Below are 27639 nucleotides of genomic sequence, written 5' to 3' on the forward strand. Positions count from 1 at the left end.
CAGGAAACATTTACTAGCAACAATACAGTTAGGGTCGGTGCCTGCTTCTTGAAACCATAAAATGCCAAGCACCAAAGGCAGTTATCTCAAATTTTATTGCCCAATTAAATAAGTGATTTTAAGCAAGGCAAGAGAAATATAACCTTCTTTACTATAGCAGGTTTGAGAGCGCCGATGACCTAAGCTTTTTAAACAATGCCAAGCCCCTGCATTGATTTTTTTAAAAAAAGACTAAGGATAAACATTAGTGGGAAATGTGACTAAAATATTTAAGAAAGATTTCTCCCTCTTACTTTCCAGCTTAGAGCAACTGGATGAAGTCAATTACTTCAACTTGACAGAAACAAAACTTTGGAACAGGAGCAATAGGAGAACAGGATGTGCCAGTAATTGCTTTTCAGAACAGAGCATGAACTGATTGCAGCCCCCAAAACCATGCAACACAACGTTAAGACCCCCAGCCCTAACAGTAAGATTAAAATAGCTGACCTCTTGCCACACCTTCCCTGCAAACACAGATATACAAGCTCTAGTTATACCAATCTTTAAAAAATATAAATGATAGTTTGAAGGCTTTCATGCCTGTAAATACTGTATCAAAACCCAGGGGTTAGAATTGGGGGGGGGGGGCAAATGAATAGTTTCAAATGATATATGAAGTGCACCATGGTTGCTCCTGTAGCAAATGCTTCATTGATAACACAAAGGACCAAAAACAAATTACTTCATCTTCTAAGTAGAAATGCTTAAATCAGGTAGCAATTTAAAAAGGTAGGAAGCCACTCTTTCTTCTATCACCTTTGTTTATATTGTGAAACCATGCATCTTGCTTCTGCAACCATCATCTTAGACCACATTTGTCTGGGACATGAATCAAAGAAAGTGCAGCATTTTAGAAAGTAAAACAATGAGAGAGAGATGATAAACTACATGTTTTTGTATGTACAGAAAAAAAAAGAAAGCAAATCAGAGAAAGGGCCAGAGGAATAAAAGCCTACCATTCTATTCAACGGGAACTAAGTGCCAATAAAGAAGGGTGTGTACAATAGGAAGGAAAACGAATCCAATTTTCTGACCAGAATATCAACAAGGTGCCCCAGAACTGTTTTCAAAATTAAGATTGTCTGTTTTCTCTTTCCAAAGCTTTCAAATATCAAGCCAGTTGTCAGAAGCATTGTTCAATAAATATTTTCTGGCTTTTCAGCTCTCTGTGGAGTTTAGCCAATGTTTCAGTGGAGAGCTTTTAAGGAAAGGAGGGGGGAGGCTTTCTATGTACACTGAGATCTCAAAACTACTCCATCCCACTCACAAGCTGCACAGCTTGTTGCACCCAGCTCAATGTATAAAGTGCTTTTGTTGCATTTTTAAAAAATACACAAAGCCTGCTTGTCCTCTTTTGCAGCTCCTCCCCATTGCCACCCACTTGTATCCGATTCCAATGGCACCCCTGCCAAGAGAATTAGGGAGGACTCCCTGGTAAATGGCAGCCTTTGTGTGGCTGCAAGACGGCTGGTACTATCTCACCGAAACAAAAGCAGAAGAAGCCATTTGCCTAATTCTTATTAATCTCACTTGCCTACGCCACACAGCTTCATCTTCGTCGCCGCCGTCTTCTTTTTAAAAAAACGAAAAGGATTTAAACATCTTCTCCAGCAGTATATAAAAAGTGCATCAAGAAGCAAGCCAAGCCTTGAATTACTCGCTTGTAACAAAAGTCGCTGCAGTTCTTAAAAGTCAATGGCACACTTTATTAAACAAACAGGAAAGAAAAACAGGAAATTTCCCCTTGCCTTGAAAACGTTGCCTCCACATTCTTCGTCTTATTAAAAAATGCACATGGTAGAGAGGAGGAGGAGGAGGAGTAGAAGGAGGAGAAATAAAAGCATAAGAGAGGGAAAGGGAGGGGGAGAAAAATTATAAGATACTACACTACTGTTCGGTGTGCTGACTCTCCTCTCGCCTACAAGGGGGTATCTTCAAACAAGCATCCCCACGGCCCACAGCTGCAAAGTCTGGAGACAAATGTCTCTTTGAACACGGGAAGCAAAAGAAAAGGCTTTTGTCCTGCTGCAGAAGAATAGTCTGAAATTGCTAGAGGAGTTATAGTCACCTCTCTACGGCTCCCAACTCTTTCGAACACTCCCTCCAGACCTTGCTGCCGCTTTTAACTAATCAAAGTTTGTCGTCCCCCCTCCCAACTCCCCCGGCAGCCCTTGAATGAAATTATGTGTGTGCCGGTCAAAATAATAACAGTAAGTAAACTTTACAGTGTGCACTCTGAATTGTTTGTACATGTCACCCTCTCCCTTCCCCCAAATAACTGACTTGTACATTTGCCTCACTTTCCTAGTTATCTCAAAAACGTATTTAATCTGTGCCACACCCTGTTATTTCACAACTTAAAGTGAAACGTGATCTGTTAATGTAGGCTATGTATTTGGGTGTATGCCTTTGGCTGCAGCAGAAACAGCAGCCACCAACAGGAGTTTAGATAGATGCCCCCCACCCTTCAGGCCACACACAAAGGCTTTGCCAGACACCTGCTGCCACTCATGTGACATATTTTGTAAGTAACCACACAGATGCTCAAGTTAGCAGGACAAACATGCAAGCTAAGTATTTAGGAACAGGGATTGGGTCTAGTACTGCGACATCAGTATCTGTCTGCTGGGAACTGAGCTATAAGGGGAATCAACAGTGTCCAAAACATTTTCACAGTTTTAAAAAGTAAGCTGTGGAGAGTTGTTGAAGAAACCAGAAGGTTTTATCCAGATGGCCGTAAAGTTAAGAGGCTAAACCTGAAGGGCAGGAAGAAATCTGGAGGAGAAAAATACTACCCTGCATGGGATCTTGCACAATGATATCCAAGCACTCTCTTAAGAATTAAGCAAAACATACTCATAATTTTTAAAAGGTATTATGGAATTCATAGGGACACGGGTGGCGCTGTGGGTAAAACCTCAGTGCCTAGGACTTGCCGATCGTATGGTCGGCGGTTCGAATCCCCGCGGCGGGGTGAGCTCCCGCCGTTCGGTCCCAGCTCCTGCCCACCTAGCAGTTCGAAAGCACTCTTAAGTGCAAGTAGATAAATAGGGACCGCTTTATAGCGGGAAGGTAAATGGCGTTTCCGTGTGCTGCGCTGGTGCTGGCTTGCCAGCTGCAGCTTCGTCACGCTGGCCACGTGACCCGGAAGTGTTTTCAGACGGCGCCAGCTCACGGCCTCTAGAGCGAGATGAGCACGCAACCCTAGAGTCGGACACGACTGGCCCGTACGGGCAGGGGTACCTTTACCTTTACCTATGGAATTCATAGAGGTGAGAAGAAACGGTTAAAAATAATGGGAAAGGTTTATGCTGCACAAAACTTAGTGACTAACCCAGAGTTTTGAAAGTAGTTCTGATACCTCCACAAAAAGACAATCAGTGGTCTTGGATGAAGAATCTGTCTTACACAAGAAGCCACTTTCATGTAAGGCATGAGAAAAGCCACATGTGAAATGGAATGGGCAGGTGCTGAGAGTCCTCTCTTACTTGAACAAGACTAGAAGGGGAAATTACAAAGGCTGCAAGAAAGGTATCAGAATACAAGCTGGGTTGTTAGTATATTGCAAACACTTATGCATAACCTTCCACTGAAAGCAACTGTAATTCTAAGTGGTTAACTTTAACTGGCTTGTGCCTAAATGTATAGATAACTATGCCATCTGCTGTGATGTAAATGAATTTTGAAGTTTAAAATTGCTTACATCTGTAGTGTCTTTAAATGCCACGTTGCCTACAGTACAGTCTGTAAATGTATCTAGATCATGCAATCAGGTGTTGCTGGAAGGATTTCAGTTGCTAAGTCCCAATAATGTGCACAAGGCACCTGGAAGAGTTTGATCAACCCACCTACCTGCTCTTCTAGTATGGCAGGGCTGATCACCAGAGTCCAGGAGTAACCATTCCTGAAGAGCTTGAAGGAGACTCTGCTAAGGAAGATTGTTCTATCAGCTGGTCAATCACTAATATATCCTTCTTGGACAAGGTGCCTAAGTAGATAGGAACTCTGAGATAACACATAATCTGGATTCCTATCAGTACATCTTCAGAACTAGGTTTAGCATGGACTGGGTTTGGTCACTAGATAACCTTTGCCAGAAGAAGGACTCTGCTAGTTTTCCTGGCTCTCCCAGCAGCCTTTGTAACCACTGATCACAGTATCCTGCACAGTATCCTTGTGGAGTGGCTATCTGGGATGGGGAACAGGAATTCTGTGTTCCAGTGGTTCCACTCGCATTGGCCTGCTGTTTCCAGGATTTGTGATGGAAGTCTATTGCCGCCATAGCCATTATATTATAGTGCACCACAGGGCTCTTATTTTGTCCCCAGCACTATTTAACATTTACGCAAAACTGTTGAGTGATGTCATGAATATTATCCGGGGTGTACAAAATATTTGGACAAATCCTGAATCTAAGTGGGGCTTTTGCAGACAGATTAGAAGCTTGCCTGACAAAAACCAGGTCACACCAAACTGAAGAGAGGACATCTGAAGCACTTTTGAGGTGCTCTGCAGATTCCAGTTTTTTAAAAAAAACACGTGCAGACCACATGTCTGCAAAATTTGAAACATTTCGCCCCAAGTATGTAATATAAGAATAATGTCGGGGTGGAGAGAGGAAGAGCTCTTTTGTGACTAATCAGAGGGAATGATTTTGCCAAGACTTTGGGGAAAGGATGTTGAGGTACTGTGTCACTTTGCTACTTGTTTCTAGAAAATGTTGGACATCCTCATCATTCTGCCTCAGTGCTCCATGCCCCCAGATCCATTCCTGTGGAATCAGCTTTGCACTTTGTTCTTGTGACATTTGGTGCCAAATGAAAAGAACACAAAACTGAAACTGTCTCTCCCCCCCCCCAAGGATCGGGAAACAAACAATGGGGGGTGCCTTTCTGCCTGGGACCCTGGATGAATGCTACTAGCTGGAGAAGACACCACCAGGCTAATTGGTCAAATAGTCTGATATAAGGCAGCTTCATATGTTCTCTCTTTATTCTTTTGGGTGCGGGGCTGTGGCTTGGAGGAAAAGTGCATTGTTTTCATGCAAAAGCTTGTACCTGGCATTTCCAGTAGCACTGGAAAAGGCTCCTGTTCAAAGCCCTGGAGAGGTGTTGCTTCCAGAGTAGTAGATTCTGTGCTAACTAAGTATCAGGCATCTTTTTATGTTCCTGCTTCTACTTCTCATCAAATTCAGGTAAAGCTGTAGAGATGCTGACCCTGTGTCTGGAATCAGTAATATGCTGAACTAAGACCAAAAAACTGTATCAGGGTCAGTACTGAGAAGCTTGAGTCATCTTGAATTGCTGGAGCAATAGAAATACTTCATAATTGTATACAATGTTATTTTTCTAGAAAAAGAGGTACCGGAATCCACCATGAATGAGTCCCTTGTTCTCTTATAATGGCATTGTTGCCCACCTGAGAGGAGTTCCAGTTGAAAAAAGCTCTGCTTGTATATTTATTTGTATCTGTATCTGCACTCATAGAAGCTGTTATGTATATATCAACATCTGGAACTGTACCGCTGAAGTCATATTTTCTGCAACAGTAAACTATTTGGACCTTAAGCTGCCTCTGTGTGGTGAATGAAACTGGGGGCAACTTTCGCTACGTGGGTATCTCACCTCAGATTCCCAACATAAACTGAAGCTCAATCCAGGCAAGGTGGATATATTGTTGGTAGGTTGTTCTGACTTGAGTTATAGTGTCCAACCTGTTCTGAACAGGTATGTACTACCTCTGCAGTTTTGATATGCTATCACATTCAGCGTTGACATTAATTGCTCAAGCACTTTATGTACATCAGCTTAAGCTGGAACATTGACAGTGACCCTCCTGGACAGAGATAGCCTCTCTCCACAGTGGCACAGTCTCTTGAAATAACCCTTTCAGATGACATGTCTTGCACATGGAGCTGTCACTGAAAGAAATTTGGAAACTGGATTTCGTGTAACACAGTGGCTAGATTGCCAAATGAGTTTGGGAATATGGGATACATGACACCAGTTTTTAAAGAGCAACACAAGTTCCCAATCCCTTCCAAGAACAATTCAACATGCAGCTTGTAACACGGGAAGTTGTACAGCTTCATCTTCCCACGTGAACCTAAATTTATATTATGATACAGTAATTTCCCCAGATGTCCTGTAGAAATAAGGTGGGTAACAACTAAGGGTTATTTGGTTTTTGGTTATGGAGCCTTTTTGGTTATGGAACCATTATCCTGGAACTTTCTCCCTAGAAATGATGCTCTCCGATTTGGCACTAGGTGAAAACTTTCCTATCTGCCCCTGCCTTGTCAGGTTTTTAAAATACTTTCTGAGCTTTATTTTTAATGCAGAATTATTTGTTTTGCTTTTAATGCCTTAATGGTTTTGGTATTGTTATTTTATTGGACATTGCTTTGGGATCCCTTCTGGGAAAATGAGCGGAGTAATAAAATGTTAAAAGTAAATAAATAAACAAGCAAATACACGCAAATACACACACACACACACACACACACACACACACACATCCATGCACATAAACCTCTAAGGAATGCTTATTATTTATTAGCTAGGATAGGTAAATTAACAACAACTAAGGAAATACCAAGCCACCAAACAAGCAAAGAGCAGTACAAAGAATAATTACTAAATGCTGATTTAAATCCACAGTGGCTATAACCACGAACAATGCTGCTGATCCAGCCTCTAGTGGTGCCACATCCAACTCCCTGCTGTTCTCAACACGAGAGAGAAGAGAAATGTCAATAACTATCTACAGAGTTGCTGATCCAGAACAGTTCCTAAACTCAACAAATTAATTTTTGGAATGGGAATGCTACTACCAGAGACAGTATGATCCATTGCTGAACTAAAATAAATAAATAAATAAATAAATAAATAAATAAATAAATAAATAAATAAATAAATAAATAAATGTTTAATATATGCCAACTTAGCTATATCATTACTCACTATTTTTTAACATCAGTTTCCTTCTGTGAAATGGGAATAATGGTATATGTGCTGGATTGACATGTCTTCAACTAGAGGAATGCAGAAATGCAGAGAAGACCACATTTTGTGCTTTCCCACCGTAGCCAAGTGACATTTCCATTTATTTCAGGCATCACAAAGAATATGGATGATCAGCAGAGGGAACCCTTGCTAATTCCACGAACATAACAAATGAAACCCACCAAGACAAATAAAATGCATGTCACAGCTTTTAGCTGTGTAAATATTCACCACATCTGGTTTATGGAACCAAAGTTTTATAAATTCATCTGCAGCATAGGCTAATAATGCTAGCTAGCTCACCAGTTTGTTTTAAGGATTATTGAGATAATGCATGCAAACTGCTTTGAGCATGCAATACTAAGTGGAGCTAAGACACCAGGCAATTGATGATAAAGTATTGTGAATAGAAGGCGTATTGTCCTCCCTGTCTGCCCTGGCACAATGAAATGAACTGCTGTTTTGGGGAGAAGAGAGTAAGGAATGCAGAGCTATACAACTGGCTGTTCAGTTGCTAGCAATCAGCTGAAAAGGGAAGGAAACAGCTACAATCTAATGCAAAAGTGGGAACCTCTGGCTCATGGGCTGGATACTGCCCACAGGTCATCTTCATGGCAGGCCCACCAGCCTCTCTCCAGTCCCTTTCTCCTCTCCTCATGCTTTGACCCTGCTTAATTCAGACTCTGGCACTGTCCACCTCAGGACCACTTCCTCCTCAAAAAGACAGTTCCTCCCGGCTCCCCACTCTAATGATAACTGATGGGAAGGGATGACGGTCTTAGAGCAATGTTCTGTGTTAGAATGGATGGAAACAGCCTTGGTTGAACTTTAGCTTTGGTTTGACATGAACACAACTTCTTTTGATGCAAAAAAGGGAGGTTAGAAATTAATTAATTAAATTTGAGTAACCCATCGACTATGTATTTTTTTCTTCTGCTATCAGAAGACAGACACAGTCCACGAAACATCAGAAAGATCTTTGGATCTTTGGAAGAGTTATCTGCCGCAGAATTACACTCCCCCTCTTCTCCTACCCCCAATCTGCATGGCATTTATGGAAAACTTGGGAGAGATTTATTAACAAATATGTCATCCTGGACTAAAATACACCTTTCTAAGGAACTGAAGCCTCAGAGTTTGGTTCGCTTTGGACATATCCAACCCTGGGATATTCCCCTCAAATTTGGGATTCCAAGGTCCTACTATTTATAAATTTCTGTCCTTTGAGTCCTATTTGATGGGCAGAATATAGGAGAGAGAAAAATGAAGGAAAATATTGGATCCAAATACTTTTAGATTTTGGGGGAATGATTTCCTCATGTTTCGTTTTCCGTCACTGGAGGAATATAATTAAACATGTATCATGCGCTACAGATTTTAAAACTATTTCAGCATCAAATGTCATGCCATTTCTTATAATTCATTCTAGCCACTGAAGAATTGGTTTCAAGAGAAAAATCAAACATTAGGAGAAAAAATTAATTTAAAGGACCATGTTTACTTACTGCATTTCCAGAACAGAAAGCAAAACTGACAATCTGCTTGACTAGGGAAGATCACCAATACACACAGATTTACCTTCTAATAGTCTAAAGAGGCATTCTTTGATCTTAGAGTTCCTGAGCAATATGTACAGGTAGAAGAGAACTTTCATTAAGCAAAGCACCAGATGCTTGTGGAAATGCACCTTTTCATGAGGAGCCATTAACAAAAACATTAAGCATAAACTTGCATGTTGCTGTGTTAGAAGATGAAAAAAGATAGAGGGGAGAGAGTGAACAAAAGAAAAACCCAAGAGAAGGGGGGGGGGTGAGATGTGAGGCTCAGGATGGCGCTGAGAGGAAAAGTTTATTCCAGGAGAATAAAAAACGCAAGGTTCAATGTGCTTCAAAATAAAAATCATCAGAGGCAATTGAAAGAGAAGTCTCTTGGGAGTCTTCTTCTGGAGAACAAATTGTAGACTCAGATTCATTTTTCATTTGAGTCTTTAGAGTATGTTCTAAATGTAAACTATAGATTAAACTAAGCCTTAAAGTGAGGTCAGATTCCTGGTCTATCTGTAACAGCTAGATCATCTGGTCTGGTTGAATAGCCCTAGGATTTCAAAGTCCCATTACTCCTTTTGAAAATTAGGCTCCACTAACATAATTGGTTACAACAGAACATGGGATAGACACTGCCCTAGTTCAATTTGTGAGCCTTTAAGGATCCTCAGGTGTGCTTCCTACCTTCCCACCCCTCCCACACCACAATCCTGTTTGTGATACACCAACTCTTGCCCACTTAGTAGCAAACCATAGTTTGCTGTATTTGTCTGAATGAGCAAAGTATGGTCTGTGCAAACTCTGCAAAGCAGGATTAGAAACTAGGGAAAATGTATTTTTTAAACTAGCAAAATATATCAAAGAGCTTTTCTCTCAGCAAGCATTTTAAGTAAGCTATTTGATTTTATGGTTAGTTTTAACTGATTTTTATCTTTTTCATCTCCCCCCCCCTTTCCAGAAATTCACATGCAATGTGTCAAGGTCATGGAGCCCACTTTATGTGGTTAACATGAAAGGGGACAGTTATGATGTAACTGTGTTGCAAGTTTCCCCCTCCTCATAAAGACAGTCCATGAAAAAGTGTGGCACAGGAAGTGTAAACATGCAGTGCAACGTTATCACATGACTTTAGTTTACTAGATATTCCCAGGGTGGGAGGGAGAGAAGACTTAGGGAGTGGGGGTCACACAAGGAACCAGAACCGGACTGTCAGGAAGTAAGAAAGGAAGATGTGTGAGGGAGAGGAAGGAAAAGCAGCTGTAAGGGGGGTGTATATGTGGTTGCTGCCCTCTCTATGACTCCACTGAGATGATCATGTTTGAGGTCCAATGCAAGGCAGAGCAAAGTGGGAATATTCAAGAGGGCAGCCCCCCCCCCGCACAAGAAGTGGTAGAAAATATTAGTAAGGATCCTGTGGCCCACAGTGTCATAGGGATAATGAGGTGGAACTAAGGAAGCCATACGAAGAAGAACAGGAAACCCAGCACAGCATTTTGTTGCAAGCCCCCACTTGCCCTACATATTTATAAAGGATGATACCTGTACCCTATTCTATTCCTCTCCCCAAACTGCATCTGCCTGTGATATTATTTTCAGATAGGACGATCAGAAAAAGGGGAAATAAGACTAACCTACCCGTTATCTGCTTGTGCAGTTTATTCTGAAGGAGTTTGGATGTTCTATTGAATGTAGCTATTTTCTCCCTCGAGTCAATCTTTAAGTGTGTTTTGAGTAAGCTGAATCCAATGGATTGTAAAATCGCTATTCTATACTATTGTTTATCTGTAAGATAATAATAGTAGGCTTTATAACAGCATAGTGAAAATTCAGAATCCCTCACTTAATCTCGCCATAGTAGGAAAAAATATATAGGGCTCTAATAGTATGCCCAGTTCCATTATCTGCATCTCTTTGTTTCAATAAGATTTTAACTACTTAATTGTACCTAGGATTATAGCTTAAATGCAGGACATATTTGTCATGTTATGACATTTATTCTGACCTAGATTGAGTGGTTCTGTTGGTTAAAACCAGAAAGGAACTGGTTCCAACTGCATGTGGTCTTTTTGACATATATAAAGATAAGGGAAACAATTTTCAGCAGTTCAAGAAGCTGATAATAGCTTTCCCAGCAAATTCTACTCTAGCATAACAACAATAATAAAGGAATAATAAATGGAGTATAATTTGAAGCAGACATGATCTCATGATCCTTACATCCATATGGCTAATAGCAGCACCAGATCAGTATTAACATTAAACCATTCCATGGCCAAATTTTATTCAATCTGCCAAACATCTGAAGAGTAACAATGTGCAAAAATGGCAATCATGAGGCAGATGTTGGCTTGATGAAGTAGGGCAAGACAGGAAGAGGGGGAGAAAGAGGAATGGGTTTTCCACATAGCTAATGATTAGACCGAAGTTCCACAGGTGTGGCTTCTTTCATTATGTTTCAGTATTGGAAGGAGGGGAGAAACCATCTTGTGTTTGCTGGACTGTTGTTCACCTTCAGAGTCCTTAAAGGAAGAGAAGTTCTTTTTTTGTGGTCTGAATGCTAGGAAGGCAGAGAAGAGGCAACAAACAGAATATCAAATTGCCCTGGTTAAAAAAAAATGTTACCAAAGATTTTACAACCCACAATTTCTCCTCCTTTATTCATTAAAAAGGAAAATAATGTTGGCTGCAGCTAAGATTTCAGCCTCATTGTGATGGATTCAATCCAGAGAAAAGCCTGGAGAAGAAGACTTGTGGAAGATGACTTTCCTCCACCAGAACTTCCTCTCTCTAGGGCCAAAGGACCCCGCTGAATGTCAGGCTGAAGGGAACACCTGAAAATTGGAGGCAACTCCCACGAGTGGAAGCTATGTTCACATCTTTCTGGAAGTCCCCTTTCCCATTCAGCCTCCTGTGCAACAGGCCCATTGCATTCAGTAAGTGTCCCCTGAACCTTGGAAAAAGTTCTTTTGGGGGGGGGGGAGCTGTCAGGTTCAGGAGGGAACAGAAAAGTCAGCTTCTGCCAATCCACTTCTACAGCCTTTTCTCTGGATCCAACCAATATGCTTGAAGCTAGAACTTAATTATCTCTCCCTAAGCATAAAAACTGATTCTGGTTTGCTGGTGGGAGTAGGGGGAAGAGGGAAAATCAAGCTTAGCTTCTCAGCTTGTGGTAAAAAAACTGTGAATACACTATAATGCCCCCCATTAACATAGCTGAAGGCAATATGGAACTGTCTATGATTGTTTTATTTAACATGCTGTAAACAATCTTCTCCACCTAAAGTGGTATAAAATGAACACTTTCCACCAACAGCTTTGTTTCAGTGCAAACCAAACAGCATGAATGTAAACCAATTGAGGAAACAAGCAAAGGCACAAAGAGAAGTAGAGTACAACTTTAAAACATGTAGTCCAGTGTGCAGTCACACAGAACCCTTGGAACTTAATATCTGCTACCAGCTAGAAGATTATTTTAAGCTCCGACTCAATGTCCATTTTAGCGTCATCTACTTATAGCATTCCCTTTCTCTTTGCAAACCAGACCAATTTTTCTCCTCAACTGATAGCCAACCACTTTCAAGACTTACATACTGATTGGTTTTGCTTTAGGACATGGCTATTTACCTGTTGCTTAATCCAATATACTGGATACGAAAATAAGGCAATGCTCCAAAAGGATTGCTTTGTGCTGTGATGATGGCTGAGTCTGGTAGTGTTGTATGGAATTATTTGTGAGTTAAGTCCCAAACACATACTCCCCAGTAGCTTAAATCAGAATGGTCAATGGTAAATTCACAACTAGACTGAATACTTTAGTCTCAAATAGTTCCCCCCACCCCTGCTTAAAGGCTGCTCAAAGTAAGAGGCTGATGCCCCCCCCAGCTGCTAATCTGGAGATCTACAGGTCCTTGAGATCCACAGGTATAGGGTAGCATACAAATTTAACAAATAATGATGATGATGATGATAATAATAATAATAATAATAATTCCAAGTGCAAGGCAATGCATAAGACTGCATGTAAGATCAAAGTCATTTTCACATGGCCTAATTCATCCTAATTTGTATGTAATAATTTGCAGGGAGGCTTATTCAATGTCCACACGTTACCAAGTATTAATTCTGATGATCAGGAAATAAACACACATGTCAGCTAAGCTTCTAAAGAAACACACCAGCATAACACTGTAGCATCTTTAATTTTAATAAGTATTTGCTGATAGTATTTTTTTCATCTTTGTTAATACAATTCATGGGTATTTGGAATTGCAGGTTTGGGGGCACTGCCGTGAACAAGAATGTATGAATGAATGGGTTCTCAAATCTCAACCAAAACTGAGAACATGGCACTGCAACTTGGTGTCTCATATGCATGGATGGGTTTGGACAGACCCAGCCTATACGCTTCAGCAGAAATGTAAAGTACAGTTCTTGCACTTCCAGAAGCCCAAGAGAAACAGTTACCGAAGATTATCTGTGTTTTGCATCTTAGCCAGTAATCTTGCACTCAGTCCCACACATTTAAATCCCTCTGAAAGCAGTGGGAATTAAGTGTCAGTAACTGAGTACAGGACTGCAATCTTTCTCTATAGCACAGCTTTAAAATATCCTTGACAGGCATTATCTTAATGTGCCATCAAAGAAAATTAGATTTTGTCTTAAATAGAACTGTGGTGCTGCATTGTGTAGGATTAGTTCAATGAGGGGTGGGAGGGGAACAGGGACTAGCAAAACAGATAATGCAGTTTGCAACAAATTATTATTTGCAAAAAGTGCCTCTCCCAGGCAGAGATTATTTTAAGTGCTGTTTGTATGTGACAAAGGAATATTTTTAAACAAGATAAAAATTACTGTTGTTGACAGGCAGATCCCAACTATATCCACAAGGGCAAAGACAGAATGTACCACATTAATTGAGATGTATATATGTACAAAGATAATTTCCGGCTGCAGTATTTAGACGCAGGGTTGTAACCAGTTCCTGGAATTATAATGACAGCCATTACCTGTACCTTTTACAGAGATTCTGTTGTCAATATTGACAACCACTGGAACCAATGCAGGAAACAGGATTTTTACAGGTTTACAGGCTTGTCATAGGGCTAGAGCAGTAATTTAAATATGTTCTCCCACTGCCCGGGCACACCAGCTCCGACAAGCTTGGCACTGTTCCCTTTGCTCAGGAGACAATGCAAACAACTCATGGGGAACTGAAGCCCAGCAAGGGAAGAGTGACTTTTAGCCTTTCCCCTCAAGCCTTGCCTCCTTGCTTTCCATGTCCAGACACAATGCCAACTTCCAAAGCACTACAACAAGCTCAAGATGAGAAACCTGAAAGTTTCTGTCATCAGTACCCCATGCTTTTCACCTTTCCTGACACAAAATTATGTGGCCCAGTGTTACTGTCATGATAACTGAAACTGCAATCCCATATGTACCATAGATTCTGTAGGGACTTTCTCTCAATTAGAAAAGGCATAGGGAATGCTGGCAATGTTTTACTAGGGAAGCCCCTGGGCACGGAAGACCCCTTGAAATCAATTGACTTTAATAACAAGTCCATTGATCTCTAAGGGTCTTAAATTCCAGAGCCACTGGATTGTATTTATTAATATATTCTTAGAATTTTATAAAGTTATGTTCTTTGATAGCAATGCGACCTCAGCCGTAAATAAATTTATTAACTACCACAGTTCAGCACAACCACCATCCATCTAACAAAATATGCTATTCCCTGTTGCCCATTTCCTCTCTCTCAGTCCACTGAAACCATTATTAGGGTTGGATTTTCCATACACAGTAGTTACTGAAAATTTACATTCCAGGACAACAAAGGATTAGTTTATAATACTATACATTACTACTGCTGGTAGTTCAGCAGTTCATAGGCCAATGGGGGGGGGGACAAGACCCTGCACCTTGGGTGACCTGTAGTCTTTGAGCTACACAATTACACAAAAAGCCAGCTATCGTTATGCTCTCTTCACTTTTCTGATGATCTGATAGTATCACACTCTTCAGAACAATTCCTTTTAAAATGATTACTTTTCTGAAATTATATTCCTCAGTTTTTCACATATGGAATTGTCTACAATACATCTTCCACAAGCTATGCAGGTTAGGTTTCCCATGTAGTGTTTGAGCATGGGAAATGTGAATCAGTTACCAGTTATCAGCCTATAACAACATAAGCCTAGGTCTTCAGGCTAAGATACTGACAGTCCTTTGCAGCACTACACACCCGGTTTACCTTTTTCATCTGTATATCTGAAATTCACATCAACAGATGTCAGATAGTGCCAATCATATAGACACAATTCAGATTAAATCCCTTTCAGGAATATTTCATGCAATGGAATGGCTCTGTGTCACTTGTAAGTAAATCCTGCATGCAGGACTGAAAGTTGGAAACAAAACAACTACATGGTCAAAAGCTCTACCAAAAAGTATACAAATAGACATAAAAAGGTGAATAAGTATGTTGTGTCTTGAGCTACTAACCTTGTGGTTTTGGCACAAGTTGATACCAGTCTTAAATGGAGTGCAAATATTCTCAGGTGTGTATGGTGGTTACCTCTTAACTCTCATTATTGCTAAATGGCATTGTTTGTGTAATTGCTGCTGCTGCTTCTTCCAAAAGGGTAATAATAGATTAGCTACAGTTTAAAATGCTAAAATGTAATGACAATAAAATCTTTGATTTTCACCCCTGCTGTCTTTTACACTCACAGAAAATGAAAGTCAATTCTGATGTAGGTGAGACCACACTATAGATTTATCTAATAATGTATACTGAAGCAGATGAAAATATTTCAGATGTGCCTAAGGTTATGAAGATATAAATCATGTGGAACTACGCTGATGTAGTAAGCCATTTTCCCTTAATGGTTTTCTATATTTTATTGCCCTAATAAAATCCATCACCTATCAACCTAAGAACTCTAGCCATATACCCTAAGGTTACTCTCAATTAACACATGCACACATGGCTAAACTAAATTTCAGTCATTCTAAGCTTGCAACACAGAGAGGCAGAAACATGATCAGAGAATAGAATAGGGGAAAATATATAGACTATATGTACATGAAAGTTTAAGCACACAAACATATTTTATCCAGAGTCAGAGGCCCACTTTTTCTGAAGCATCTTGTGTGCGAATTAAGATTCCCAAATAAATTACATGCACCTTCAATCAGTTGTGAAGGAGAAAGTGCACATGGGCCGGCACAACACTACCATTTGGGATATAAGAAGTGCTAGAATACAGTGGAATATTCAAGTGGAAGCCTTGGAAAGAGACATGGATGAACCATTATCTGCTGTTTTCCATCTGTGTCTCTCTATCTTGCTTCCTTCATTTAAAAAAACGGGGAAAGGAGCTTCTGTCAAGTAAACTCTAGAGGAGTAAACACAGTGCTATCCCCTCCACAACCTCAGCATTAAAAAGATGTGTGGAGGGAGCATACTTTCACTTAACATAGTGATACAGCTTGAGCTAGTCCTTCATGTGTCAATTGTGGCATGTATGTTTCCAAATATATGTGAGCAGAAGCATAATATTTTCCTAATCCTCCATGCATATGCATTTGGAAGAGGAAACTGGTTTTTATATGACCTTCATATTTATGACCATAAGACATGTAATTTGAAGTTGGGTATCCGAACTGTAATCTAAAATGGCTCATAAGCAGTAGTTCCTCTACAATACTTCGTTAAACAGTGACACTTATAGTATAATATTACAGTGGTACCTTGGTTCTCCAATTTAATCCGTTTCAGGAGTCTGTTCAACTCCCGAAACTATTCAAAAACCAAGGCATGGCTTCCGATTGGCTGCAGGAGCTTCCAGCACTCAAATGGAAGCTGTGTTGGACGTTCGGCTTCTGAAAAACGTTCACAAACCAGAACACTTACGTCTGGGTTTGTGGTGTTCAGGAGCTGATTTGTTCGACAACTAGGCCATTAGAGAACCAAGGTATCACTGTAATCACATTTAGCAAGAATTATATCTATATCTATCTATCTATGGATGGTAGATTGAGGGAGAGACATGAACACCTACCTCACAGAGAATCATTTAGTCCAAGTACCAGATTTTTTTTCACTCTTAAGTAAAGGCCCAGGTAATATACATTTCTGATAAATTCTGACACATATGCATCCACCAATTATTTGAACAAAGGGCATTTTGCTATGTGTCAATGTGATACAGTTCTTTCAATGAAGAGAGAAATGATGCAATACTGTTTTATGCAATTTATACATAATTTCAGCTCCACATCAGCCCAGAGCAGTCTGCAAACCAAATGCATCACAGAAACTAACCTTTCTACAAGATGTGCCAGGAATACAGACAGGAAGAAGACAACATTATGCCCATAGGAAAGTTATAATTTTCAAAAGGCCTTAGGATGCCTTTTATCCAGAGCCTTCCCACTTCTGGAGTCAGGCTATGATACGAAAAGCCCCAATGAACTGGTCATAATCACTAAGCCCATTTCAGTGCTCTCAGCAAGTAGCACAGCTGCAGCCATTCTGACAAATTTTATTCATTTCCTTGTTTAGAAGGGAAGGCTCCAACATTCATAGAAACTTCCTAAATGCTTCCAACAACCGAAAAACTGCCTAAAGGCTCAAAGCACAGGATTTTAGAAATTATTTCCTGTGGTGTTTCAATCTATTTTGTCATTAGCTGAAAGAAAGAAGCTCTTGAGGGGAACCTTCGGAAGAAGAGACCACTTAAATGAGTCTGTCAAAGGTTCAGTTAGCAAATAGCAACGTGCTTCAATTCTTTGCTATATGTATCTGAACACACACACACAATCAAAAGGCATTATTTTTCCTACCTATGCTTTTGCTGGCCTGATGATAGAGGTTGCCCACTTTTGTTCATTTTCTGCTGCTTGTAACAGTACTCTGTGTAGACTTGCAGTGGCTGATGTAAAAATGCATCCAATAAAAAGAAACACTCCATTGACCAACAGCTTCTTACTTGGGACTCAGCTAGACTGGTAAAGAAAAAGCTATTTATGTGTGTTGTATGTGCGATATAACATTGTGCCACCAGATGGTGACATGGAGTCCTGTTTTCTCTACTTGTTTTCCCTGTTTAAATTTACAATGCTCTGAACTGAAACGCTTCTTTGATGTGTCCAGATCCAGCCTTGGTGTCTGAAATACTGTGTCTTTTTCTTGCTTTTAACATTTTTACAGAAGGGCATATAATTAAAACTGTATGTGGCTACTAAAAAGAGAATTTCTTTAAGAAATGAGAAAAAGTATTTTGCTCACAACAGATCCTGAAAAGTTGGCCTCAAAAGTAATAGCATGTTACTTGCTGTCAAACATACAGCACATAATTTCAGTGTCTCAAAACAGTTTTGTCTTCATATATATGATAAACCAGATTTTTTGCTTTGTGATGGCTACTTGACACCTCTTTTCAATACAAGTAGAAGCAATAAAGTTTCTTATTACAGTGGCACCTCGGGTTACAAACGCTTCGGGTTACAAACGCTTCAGGTTACAGACTCCACTAACCCAGAAGTAGTACCTTGGGTTAAGAACTTTACGTCAGGATGATAACAGAAATTGCGCAGTGGCAGCAGGAGGCCCCATTAGCTAAAGTTAATCTCAGGTTAAGAACAGTTTCAGGTTAAGAACGGATCTCCAGAACGAATTAAGTTCTTAACCAGAGGTACCACTGTATACTGGTCCTCTTCTATTGCTAATGTGTTGCCTCATCACATGGGTATAGCAGTAAGTTGTAGCACAGCATAGTTGCACTATTGTTATTTTTTGGGTTGTGATCTAAATCAGGCATAGAAGGGACATGTGAATACAAGAGAATCTACTTCCAATATCTTTCATAACACACATGGAACATTTTACTAGTAGAATAAATGCTTACGTTTTTCATACATCACTGAGTTGTGGTCAAAATCTATCATTTCTCCAGCTATATGACTCTTCCTCCTAGCTGAGATGAAGCAGGCTATTTCTATTTTGACAGAATCTATTGCTAAAATATACACCTAGTAAACTTGCAACTTGCCTAAGACACTTGAGGAAGGGGAAAGGAAGAAACCAGAACATAAGGGTACATGGATATGTAAGTTATGCATCCAGCATGTGGAGTATCAGAAATCACACATTATGAAAGAAAATAGTTATTTTTAATTACCTTATAAAATAAAAGGTACACGGTGGTTATTTAAAAAAATCATTATGTTTTTTCATCATTAAGTGGAGAATGGGCCGATTCTGGTTCATGCATACACCCACACCTATGCACACCCACAAACGAGAGAGAGAGAGAGAGAGAGAGAGAGGGAGGGAGGAAAAAATAGGTACTTCCCATAATGCTGCTGAAACAGTTTTATTACTTAAATAAAGCTACAGATACGAAGGCCTGGGGGAAAAACCGGAAAAATTTGGGATGGATCCTGTTCTGCCCCTACCCCGGGCCTTTACATCTCTAAATAAAGCAAAGACTTCCCTAAGGAATGAGACAAAGAGGAAAAGATTATGCTATTTACAGGTACCACAAGGTATTCTACAGCAATGAATTAACTACAAAAGTGGTTTTCAATCAGTGTGCCATGGCACCCTGGGGTGCCTTGAATGATGTTCAGGGGGTGCCGTGGGCAGCATGGGCATAGCCAGGATTATTGTTAGGGGAGGCAGGACTTTGTGGGGGGGGGGGCGGACATTTGTTAGGGAGGGTAGAACCAGTGTGACTGGTCAGTTAGTTAAATATTTCTATTGTTTTACTTGATCTAGGGGGGCAGCTGTCCACCCGGCTACGTATATGACGGATAACACTGGCTTCGAGCCCTCTTTTCTTCCCTCTCTCTGATGTCCACTCGCATCTCTGCCTCCCAAAGGCTTGAGTGGCTGTTTGTTGCAGCAGCCCTGGCTACAAGCTCCACAGGCAAATAGTGACTCTGCGGCTGGCCAGTGGGTGCTTCCCAGGCCCCTGTGGGGCAGTGAGGAGGCACCTCTCTGTGGACCAGGGGTCTCAGAGACCAGGGGTGGCAGCAGGGCTGCCTGGAGGATGCCCAAGGAGAGGGGAGAGGAGGGAACACATCACAAGGGAGGGAGTTCGAAAAGTGATGAGGGGCTGCTGGCTCTGTAGGCAAAGGGTGACATAACTGGGCTCCTGAGCCCCACAGGGGTGCTGCATAAAAAATATAGCTGGTCAAGGGAGCCGTGGATTCAAAAAGGTTGAAAACCTCTGAACTACAACATTGTTGTAATCCTGGGTGACAAGTTTTCCTTGTACATTAAATATGGAAACGCACCACACACAAAATTGATTCTTTAGAACAAGAAACTTTCCTTTACAAAAAATAAACATAAAGAATAAAACTGGCAGCTGCATTGCGTGTCTATTTGCCAAAGCATTATTACATGCTACACCATCCACTTATATTGCAAAGCAATCAATCAAAAACTGTAGAACAATGTTTTGTAATAAAAGGTTTTGGAGGATGATTTTTTTAAAAAACCCAATCCACTAAGATCAAAGATTTGTCTTTATTAATGTTTGTAGTATTAGAGAAGTAAGCTCACCCAGACTGGGGCTCTAATTTTGTCCTAATCTTGTTGGGTATGGCTATTTCTAGGCTGTCTGAATCTCTCAATCTCAGTTACTTTTCTTTTGGTTGATATAAGTGTTTTCCTAAATCACAACAGCTGGCTGGAACAGCCCCTGCCCTTCCCTCTTTTCTCTTCAACTTTCCCTTAAAGTATAATGATTTTTAAATCCTTCCAGGCTTGAAGCCCAGTAAGCAGTAAAGCACTAAAGCCTGTCACAAAGTGATGTTTACTCCTCCAAGCTATTATTTTTTTCATATAAAACTCCAATGGAAAAAAACCCCTCTAATACTTGTTATAGTAAGAGCAGGATTTGGAGCTCTTATGAAGGGTACTTTGTGGAAACTAAGCTAGACAACTGGCATGATATTTCATTCTTTGTTCACCTTTTAAGTGGAAAGAAATGTCATAACATGTTCCGGATTGAAATTGGGACTTTTTCTTTACCTGACTTGAAATATATTGAAGAGATGTTTGGCTTTTTCAGCCTTGAGGGACAATAGACAATGTTTCCTACCTAATTATAAAGATGATCACACTGACCATTAAAGATGGGCTCTATGATATAATCTACTTATTGTTCATACTCTCTAAAGGTAAAGGGACACCTGACCATTAAGTCCAGTCGCTGACGACTCTGGGGTTGCGGCGCTCATCTTGCTTCATAGGCCGAGGGAGCTGGCATTTGTCCGCAGACAGTTTTTCTGGGTCATGTGGCCAGCATGACTAAGCCGCTTCTGGCGAAACCAGAGCAGCAGATGGAAACGCCGTTTAACTTCCCTCCAGAGCAGTACCTATTTATCTACTTGCACTTGACATGCTTTCGAACTGCTAGGTTGGCAGGAGCAGGGACCGAGCAATGGGAGCTTACCCTGTCGCAGGGATTTGAACCGCTGACCTTCTGATCGGCAAGCCGTAGGCTTAGACCACAGCGCCACCTGCGTCCCTGTCTACAAACACTTTTAACTTCTCTAGATTGTGCCACTGGGCATGGCATTGTAAGATTTTACTTTATACAAGTGACATGTATTACATATCAGATGGTTGTAAAGTTAAGTCAGCTAGATAAGCTGCTTGCAATTCTGACAGCATCCTTTAGAATGACTATTTTGAGTTGTTATAATTCTTGAATACTATCTTTTTGCAAAAATTTTTTAGTCCTTTTCAAACTCATTTTAGAAAATAACCCAGCAATTATTTACATCTACATTTGCAAAATGTTCTGAAATCCTGTTCCACTGTATTTGATCTCTATTTTCTGTATAGTACTTTGAGATTCTTTTGAGTATAAAGTGATTAAGAAATTTTCTAATTTGCCTTCCATTCTCAATAAAAAAATCCTATCCCATTGACCAAAATCGTATGTTTTTTCATCACAGCAAGCTGGAAAGAACAAGCCACCCATGGTGAATGATCTCTGCCCCAGTTGTAATATCTAAACTGCTTACCATGGTGTAATCACAGTGAGATTATCCATGATCTTTCCAGTGGAGCGGTTGCTAAGAAAGTACCTCCATGAAGGCCAGGTATAACTTTTACAATGAGAGGCAAAGCCACTTTCCACTAGGAAACTGCTCAGAGGCATCCTCAGAGACACAGAATGTCTTTTTAAAAAAGGTGTTGTTTTTCCCTGCACTTCGAGAAGCAGATGTCACAAACTAGTTTTGCCAGAAACAGTTGTGCTAATAATTATGACCAAGGTAAAGTAAAAACCAAAGGTCGCAACAACAGATTGAGTACAGTGGTACCTCGGTTACAGACGCTTCAGGTTACAGACGCTTCAGGTTACAGACTCCGCTAACCCAGAAATAGTACCTCAGGTTAAGAACTTTGCTTCAGGATGAGAACAGTTTCAGGTTAAGAATGGACCTCCAGAACGAATTAAGTTCTTAACCCAAGGTACAACTGTACAAAAATTGGAGGCATGCCCAGTTGTTGATGCATATTGAAATTAATGGACCTAACCTATCTATATTCACTCATTTCAACTGGTCAAATTTAGTTGAATTCCACCCTGTGTTGCCAATCACAACTTTTTCACTCATCCTTTCAGCTGAGTTCTGCGATAATCGGCTTCTTTCAGAATACGGAGTAATCTTATGAAAGTTAAGGGATGGCATGCTCAATTTGGTGTATCTGCAAGCTCTGGAAGCTACTTTTTTATTCCTTTTCTTAGTATCAAGGAGTAGACAATCATTTTGTCAAAGAGCAGAGATGCTTGGATGTGTCCTTGCTCAGTTTCTCTTGCTGTCTGGAAAAGTGCATTGGAAGGTTTGGATTTTGTTCAGAATTCGCATGTTTTTGTTATCTGCTTTAAGAGAGGGAGGAAGTCAGGAATAAATACTGTTACACACCCAGCTCAGATTTGTCTAGACTGCCCTATTCTCATGTTTACCATGGCCATATAAGACCAACTGCTCTGTGTGAGAATACCAAGAAAGGGAAGGAGGAAGACAAATGCACACCATCATAATGACTCCTTCTGTAGTATTTGTGAGCATCTTGAGCTGCTTTGGGGGCTCTAATCCAAAAGTGATACAAATCAAATAAGCAAAATAAGCGAATAACAGATAAAGGCCATCTTGAGCCTGTTTTCTTATGGTGGTAATGGTGAAGGAAAATGAAAGGGTTGAATTTTCCTTCACCATTGGAAGGAATCCTAGATTCATAGCATAGATTTCCAGGTGAGAGCTGGGCAAAGTTCACTCTTCTGTGTGTGGAATAAAGATATAAGAAGCTTAGTATTAATATACTCACCCCTCCTTCTTTCTTTTTCTCTTTTTTTGGTTTCTTTCCTTTTAAGATTAGTTTGGCTTTTATTGTATTTTAAGTGGAAAACTTTTTAAAATAATGACAAAAAAAAAACCTTTCCCATGTGAAGCTGCCTCTCCTGGACTTTTGCTTTCTTACAGCAGATGTAACAAAACTTGTAAATATAAATATTGTGTGCTTCTTTTAGTTTCCAGAAGCACAGGCAATTTGATGATTCTTTGACAAACATCTGCAGAATTCTTTAATTTCTTAGATGTGTAGGTTCATGTGCTTTATATTAATTACCAGTATTTAGGACTCTGAAAGGTATAACTTACATTTCCGGACTTTGAACCTCAGTTACTCTCCACTTAGCAGCATTACTGTTCAAACAGAATGCAACTAAACCAGATTCAAAGATGTGCCAAGGGAGCAAGAATCATATTAATCAATGAAGTGACCCTTGTTCACCACTGTGTAGCCTACAACAGCAATTAGTCTTACCAGTGGGTAGCTGGGAAAACGAAGAAAGAGGCACAATCATACAGGACTTCCCTCCACCATCTCCCAAGGGGAAAGCTTTCTATCAAACCCACAATATACTTAAAGGAGACTTCTACTAAGCTCCAAAAGATCTGGTTTCAGAAACAGGTCAGTCAATCATGATATCCCATTTCTCATTCGCTACTCTCAACAGAACTTAAGAATTCCTTATTTGCTCTGTACAAACTCACTGAAACAGGATATTCTCTCTCATGTATCAGTCCTATGTTTATACTACACACAGCTGTGCTTATAGGAGCATTGTGTTTTTTAACTGAGAACATATTTACAAAACTTTAAGTGTTACCTTTCCAGGAATCGCTCAGAGTTTAGGAGCTTGAACCATTTAAGACATTTCCCAAATTGCTCTCTACAAACCGATCTTACAGTGACCTTCTAACACCCCAGTCCTAAGCATGTGGTGGGTCCTAAACAGTGGGTCCTAGACACAAAGGGGAGTGGCCTTTGGGTTCACATGCTTCTTCATGTAAGGTAGCTCATAAAAGACGCTTAGAAGATAACATCTGAACCAAGAATTCCCACCATGCATCTGAATGGAGTCCTTCTCCCAAATCCACTTGGGGGAACCGTGGGACGTCTTGGTACACTTAGTAAGAGAAGAGGAGAGAAAGCATAATAGCCTGCCTGTATCTTAAGATCTTCAGACGAGGCCCTTCTCCAAGGACCTTCCTTATTGGAACTGTGCTATAAAATTACAAAGGTTTTTTTTCATCAGCGGCACCTAAGTTCTGGAATGCCCTCCCTAAGGAGGCATAGCTGGTGCCTGCTTTACAAGCTTTCAGACCACAGGTTAAGCTATTTTAATCTACACAGGCGTTTTTTTTAAAGTGTTATTTTGGGTTATTTTATTATTTCTTTTGATGGTATTGATTTTTCTTCTTTGTTGCACATCATGATCTACATTTGTTGTTCACTGCTTTGATGAAGGCGAGTATGGAAGCATTTTAACAAAATAATAATAATAAAAATAAATGTGAGCCTAAACAATAGTTCTAATCCCTCCGTGCAAAGAAGGGATTACAACTGTTGGAAGTTTGAAGGGATTTTCTTTCAAACATTCCTTTCTTTTTCACAGTGTTAAAAATTCCTGAATTCCTAGTTGACAAACACGAAGACCTAACTTGACAACACTGCTCATGTGACTAATTAAAAACAATATATATTGCAGCCAATAAATTACTATGTACTCTTACACCAAATGGGGGCTGTAATTTCTCAGAATAACTTGAAATTGTCTCAAAGGGACAAAACAGAAGTTGTTTCCTCAGAGTGCTAGCTTGCTACCTCTACCATATCCTCAAGTTTAGTTGTGCTGAATGCTATTCAATTTGCTCACTTATTTACTGAGAATCCAGAAGACATGGCAGCTCTGAAGGAACCACTTCAAAAAAGTTAAAACTATACAAATCAGTTGATAAGGAGGAAAGGGGACCAAACTCATCTAAACTCCTGTGCAACTGTTCACTAGTAGACTATTTCCTCCCTTGAATGGACTCCTCATACACAGCCTAGCCATTTGATCCATGGGTGGTGAGGAACTTCAAGGATAGGAAGGAGGCAATGCACATGAAGTACTTTGAACACTTGCGAAGTATTTTCACAGTTAGCATTGAACAAGGCTAGAGCCAGCATAGATCATTGGGGTGGGGACAGGACACTAATTTTGCTATTGACTGGAAGTATCCCAAACTGTGTGTTTGGCTCTTTCCACCAGTGCAAATGAGCTGTGAAGTTTTGTAACATATAATCTCTTCTGGTTTGCTGACAAATATTTTAGACTTTTATGTTTAGATTGCAGCAATCCTGTATTGCATACCTGTCAGCCAGTGGACAGCGTTCCGAATGCAACTATTCAGAAATGTCAAACAAAATTTAGTAGGCAGCTTCATTTGTCAACATGAGAATGGAAAAAGGAACACATGAGCCAAGAGCCCCCAAACCACACAACCAGTGTGCGAGGGGTTGTTTATTTGGAGGTGGGGGTGGGAGAAGCAGATTTCCCCCAGGCATGTCCAAGCCATGAAGTACACACAAAGCAGCCCTCTGTATCTCAGCTATTGTGAAATAGCAATATGCTCAGTATGGGCAAGCTAGTGCAAAATGGTGCTGCATAGCTCTTAATAGTGACTAGGAACATCCTAGCTTTTGCAACAGCACTGACAGCCGATTTGTTTTCACACAGAATGCAAGGTGCAGATGCTTAACTTTAAGACCCTCCACAGCCTAGGACTCACAACATAAAATCACTTCTCCCCATATGTGACTGGCAGCAATTCTTGTCAGAAGGCTGGGCCCTGCTCCAAATACCCTCACAATGGAAAGCAAGAATATCCGCTTTAAGGAACAAGGCCTTTATCCTGAGTACCTTCCTAGGGGAAGTGCAGAGCTGTTGTTTTGTTTTGTTTTGTTTTGTTTTAAGAGGGTGCAAAAAAAAAAAAAGGATTTGGCTGTTTGTTTATTATAGGGTGGGTGCTGTTTTCTTTCAGTTGACTTTACTAGCTTAAGATTGCATTTAATATTTTTGTTACTGTGATCTCCCTTGAGCCCAGAAATGGAAGGATAAATATATTCAAAATAAATGAATAGATTTTTAAATTGTTGCTAAATCTCAGGAAATCTGAAAGCAAACACAATGTACCTTTCTCTAGGGAACCAAATAGCATGCACTTTGCTGGAGATGAGGCAAGATGGTTGATACATAAAACTGTAATTTTAGAACTATCCACATAACCACATGCAGAAAAGTTGAACAGGGTGCTGACACAGTGAGCATTACCATCACCTTGGTAGCACTTTCTCCTGCTATCCAACCAGATCACGTTCAAACCATAGCTCAAACCAACTCTCTTTGGGTCTGTGTGCCCACATACATGATCACATGGAGAAATTTAGGAGTGTAAACTGACACTTAGGCATAGCAAATGTTTGCCATTTTCTGTGTGGTACAAGTAACAAAATATACTGGTTAAATGTAATATTCTGTAATAGGAAACTGTTACATATTTAGCATACTTTTTCATGAAATAGTTCTAATTTTCATTTTGATAAATTGTTCCAACATTTTAAATACTGAACAAATATTTAGTGTTTGGAATTACTGTCATTAAAGCATTAGACTAGGATTATAACTGCCTTTAGATACATTAAGAAAAACCACCCACCCGGGTACAGAAATGTTTTTAAATCTTCTTAAAAAGTTGTTTGTGAGGGAGACCCTTACCAAAGAAGGAATTCCTGTATGAGGAACAGGCTGATTTAGAGCAGGTGGCTCTCTATATAAATGGAGAACATGTGTAAGGACAAGGATGGTGAGGGATAGTTGACTGCGATGCAGGCATGTGAAGAACAGGTGCTAATATTTAGCTGGCATCCTGCTCAGAACAAAGCAAGATGGGAGTCAAGCTCGCACCTTTGTGATTTAATCACAATTCAGTAGTATAATTCATCACCTTTCATCAACATCCTATTCACATCCTCATGTATCACCGCTAAAACTTCATAGCTGGGGAAGACCAGTTTCTAGTGACAAAAGACACATATTTAATGGTTTCAGATATCTTCCTAAATATTACATGGACACTGTAAAGATTGGTATTTATTAAAATTTGTGAAGCAATTTTACATCTAGAAGATGAAATAAATAATTCAAGAAGTTGACGATTCTGTTTGTCTCTAAAATTGCATGTGGTTTATGAAGATGAAATTGTGCATACTCTTTGTTCACTGTGCGAGTAGCATTTCGACACCTTAAGTGAGGAAAAGTCATTTGCATTCAATTTTTATTATTATTTAGAAACCTGTATTGTCATTACTCATTTTTCTGTTGTAGGATACAGCAAGCATGAGCACTACCCAAGTTAACACTAGGTTGCTAGTGGTTATCGTCTCTCAAGCCAATGTGCACATTAAGTAACATTCACCAGCTCTGTGTAGACATAATGCCACTGATCCCTTAACCATGGTTAAGAGGCTTAGGGCTGCCTCATTCTTCCTTCAAACCTACCTTCCCTTTGCACAACCAACCGTGGTGTCAAATTACATCAGCACTGAGACTAATAATGGTTACCATTAACCACAGTTAACTTTTCATTAGCGATTGAAACCAAGATTTGAAGTTGGTTTCCAAACATTAACA

General features: G+C 40.1%; 1 protein-coding gene across 10 annotated transcripts in view; it reads right to left on the reverse strand.

Annotated features, from left to right (window-relative positions):
• Window positions 1-27639, reverse strand: part of CTBP2 (C-terminal binding protein 2) — a 212966-nt gene that overhangs the window by 34800 nt on the left and 150527 nt on the right. The window contains exon 1 of one of the 10 annotated variants that reach the window (XM_081192872.1): window positions 5100-5121. The exons of 8 other annotated variants lie outside the window; for them this stretch is intronic. In XM_081192872.1, the coding sequence (XP_081048998.1) occupies window positions 5100-5106 (7 nt within the window). In that variant the 5' untranslated portion in view covers window positions 5107-5121. Of the gene's footprint in view, window positions 1-1576; window positions 1767-5099; window positions 5122-27639 lie in introns of those variants that run through there. One more of the 10 variants, XM_081192871.1, reaches the window with a different exon arrangement.

This window comes from Podarcis bocagei, assembly GCF_964188305.1.
Source record: "Podarcis bocagei genome assembly, chromosome: 4".
Lineage (NCBI taxonomy): Eukaryota > Metazoa > Chordata > Lepidosauria > Squamata > Lacertidae > Podarcis > Podarcis bocagei.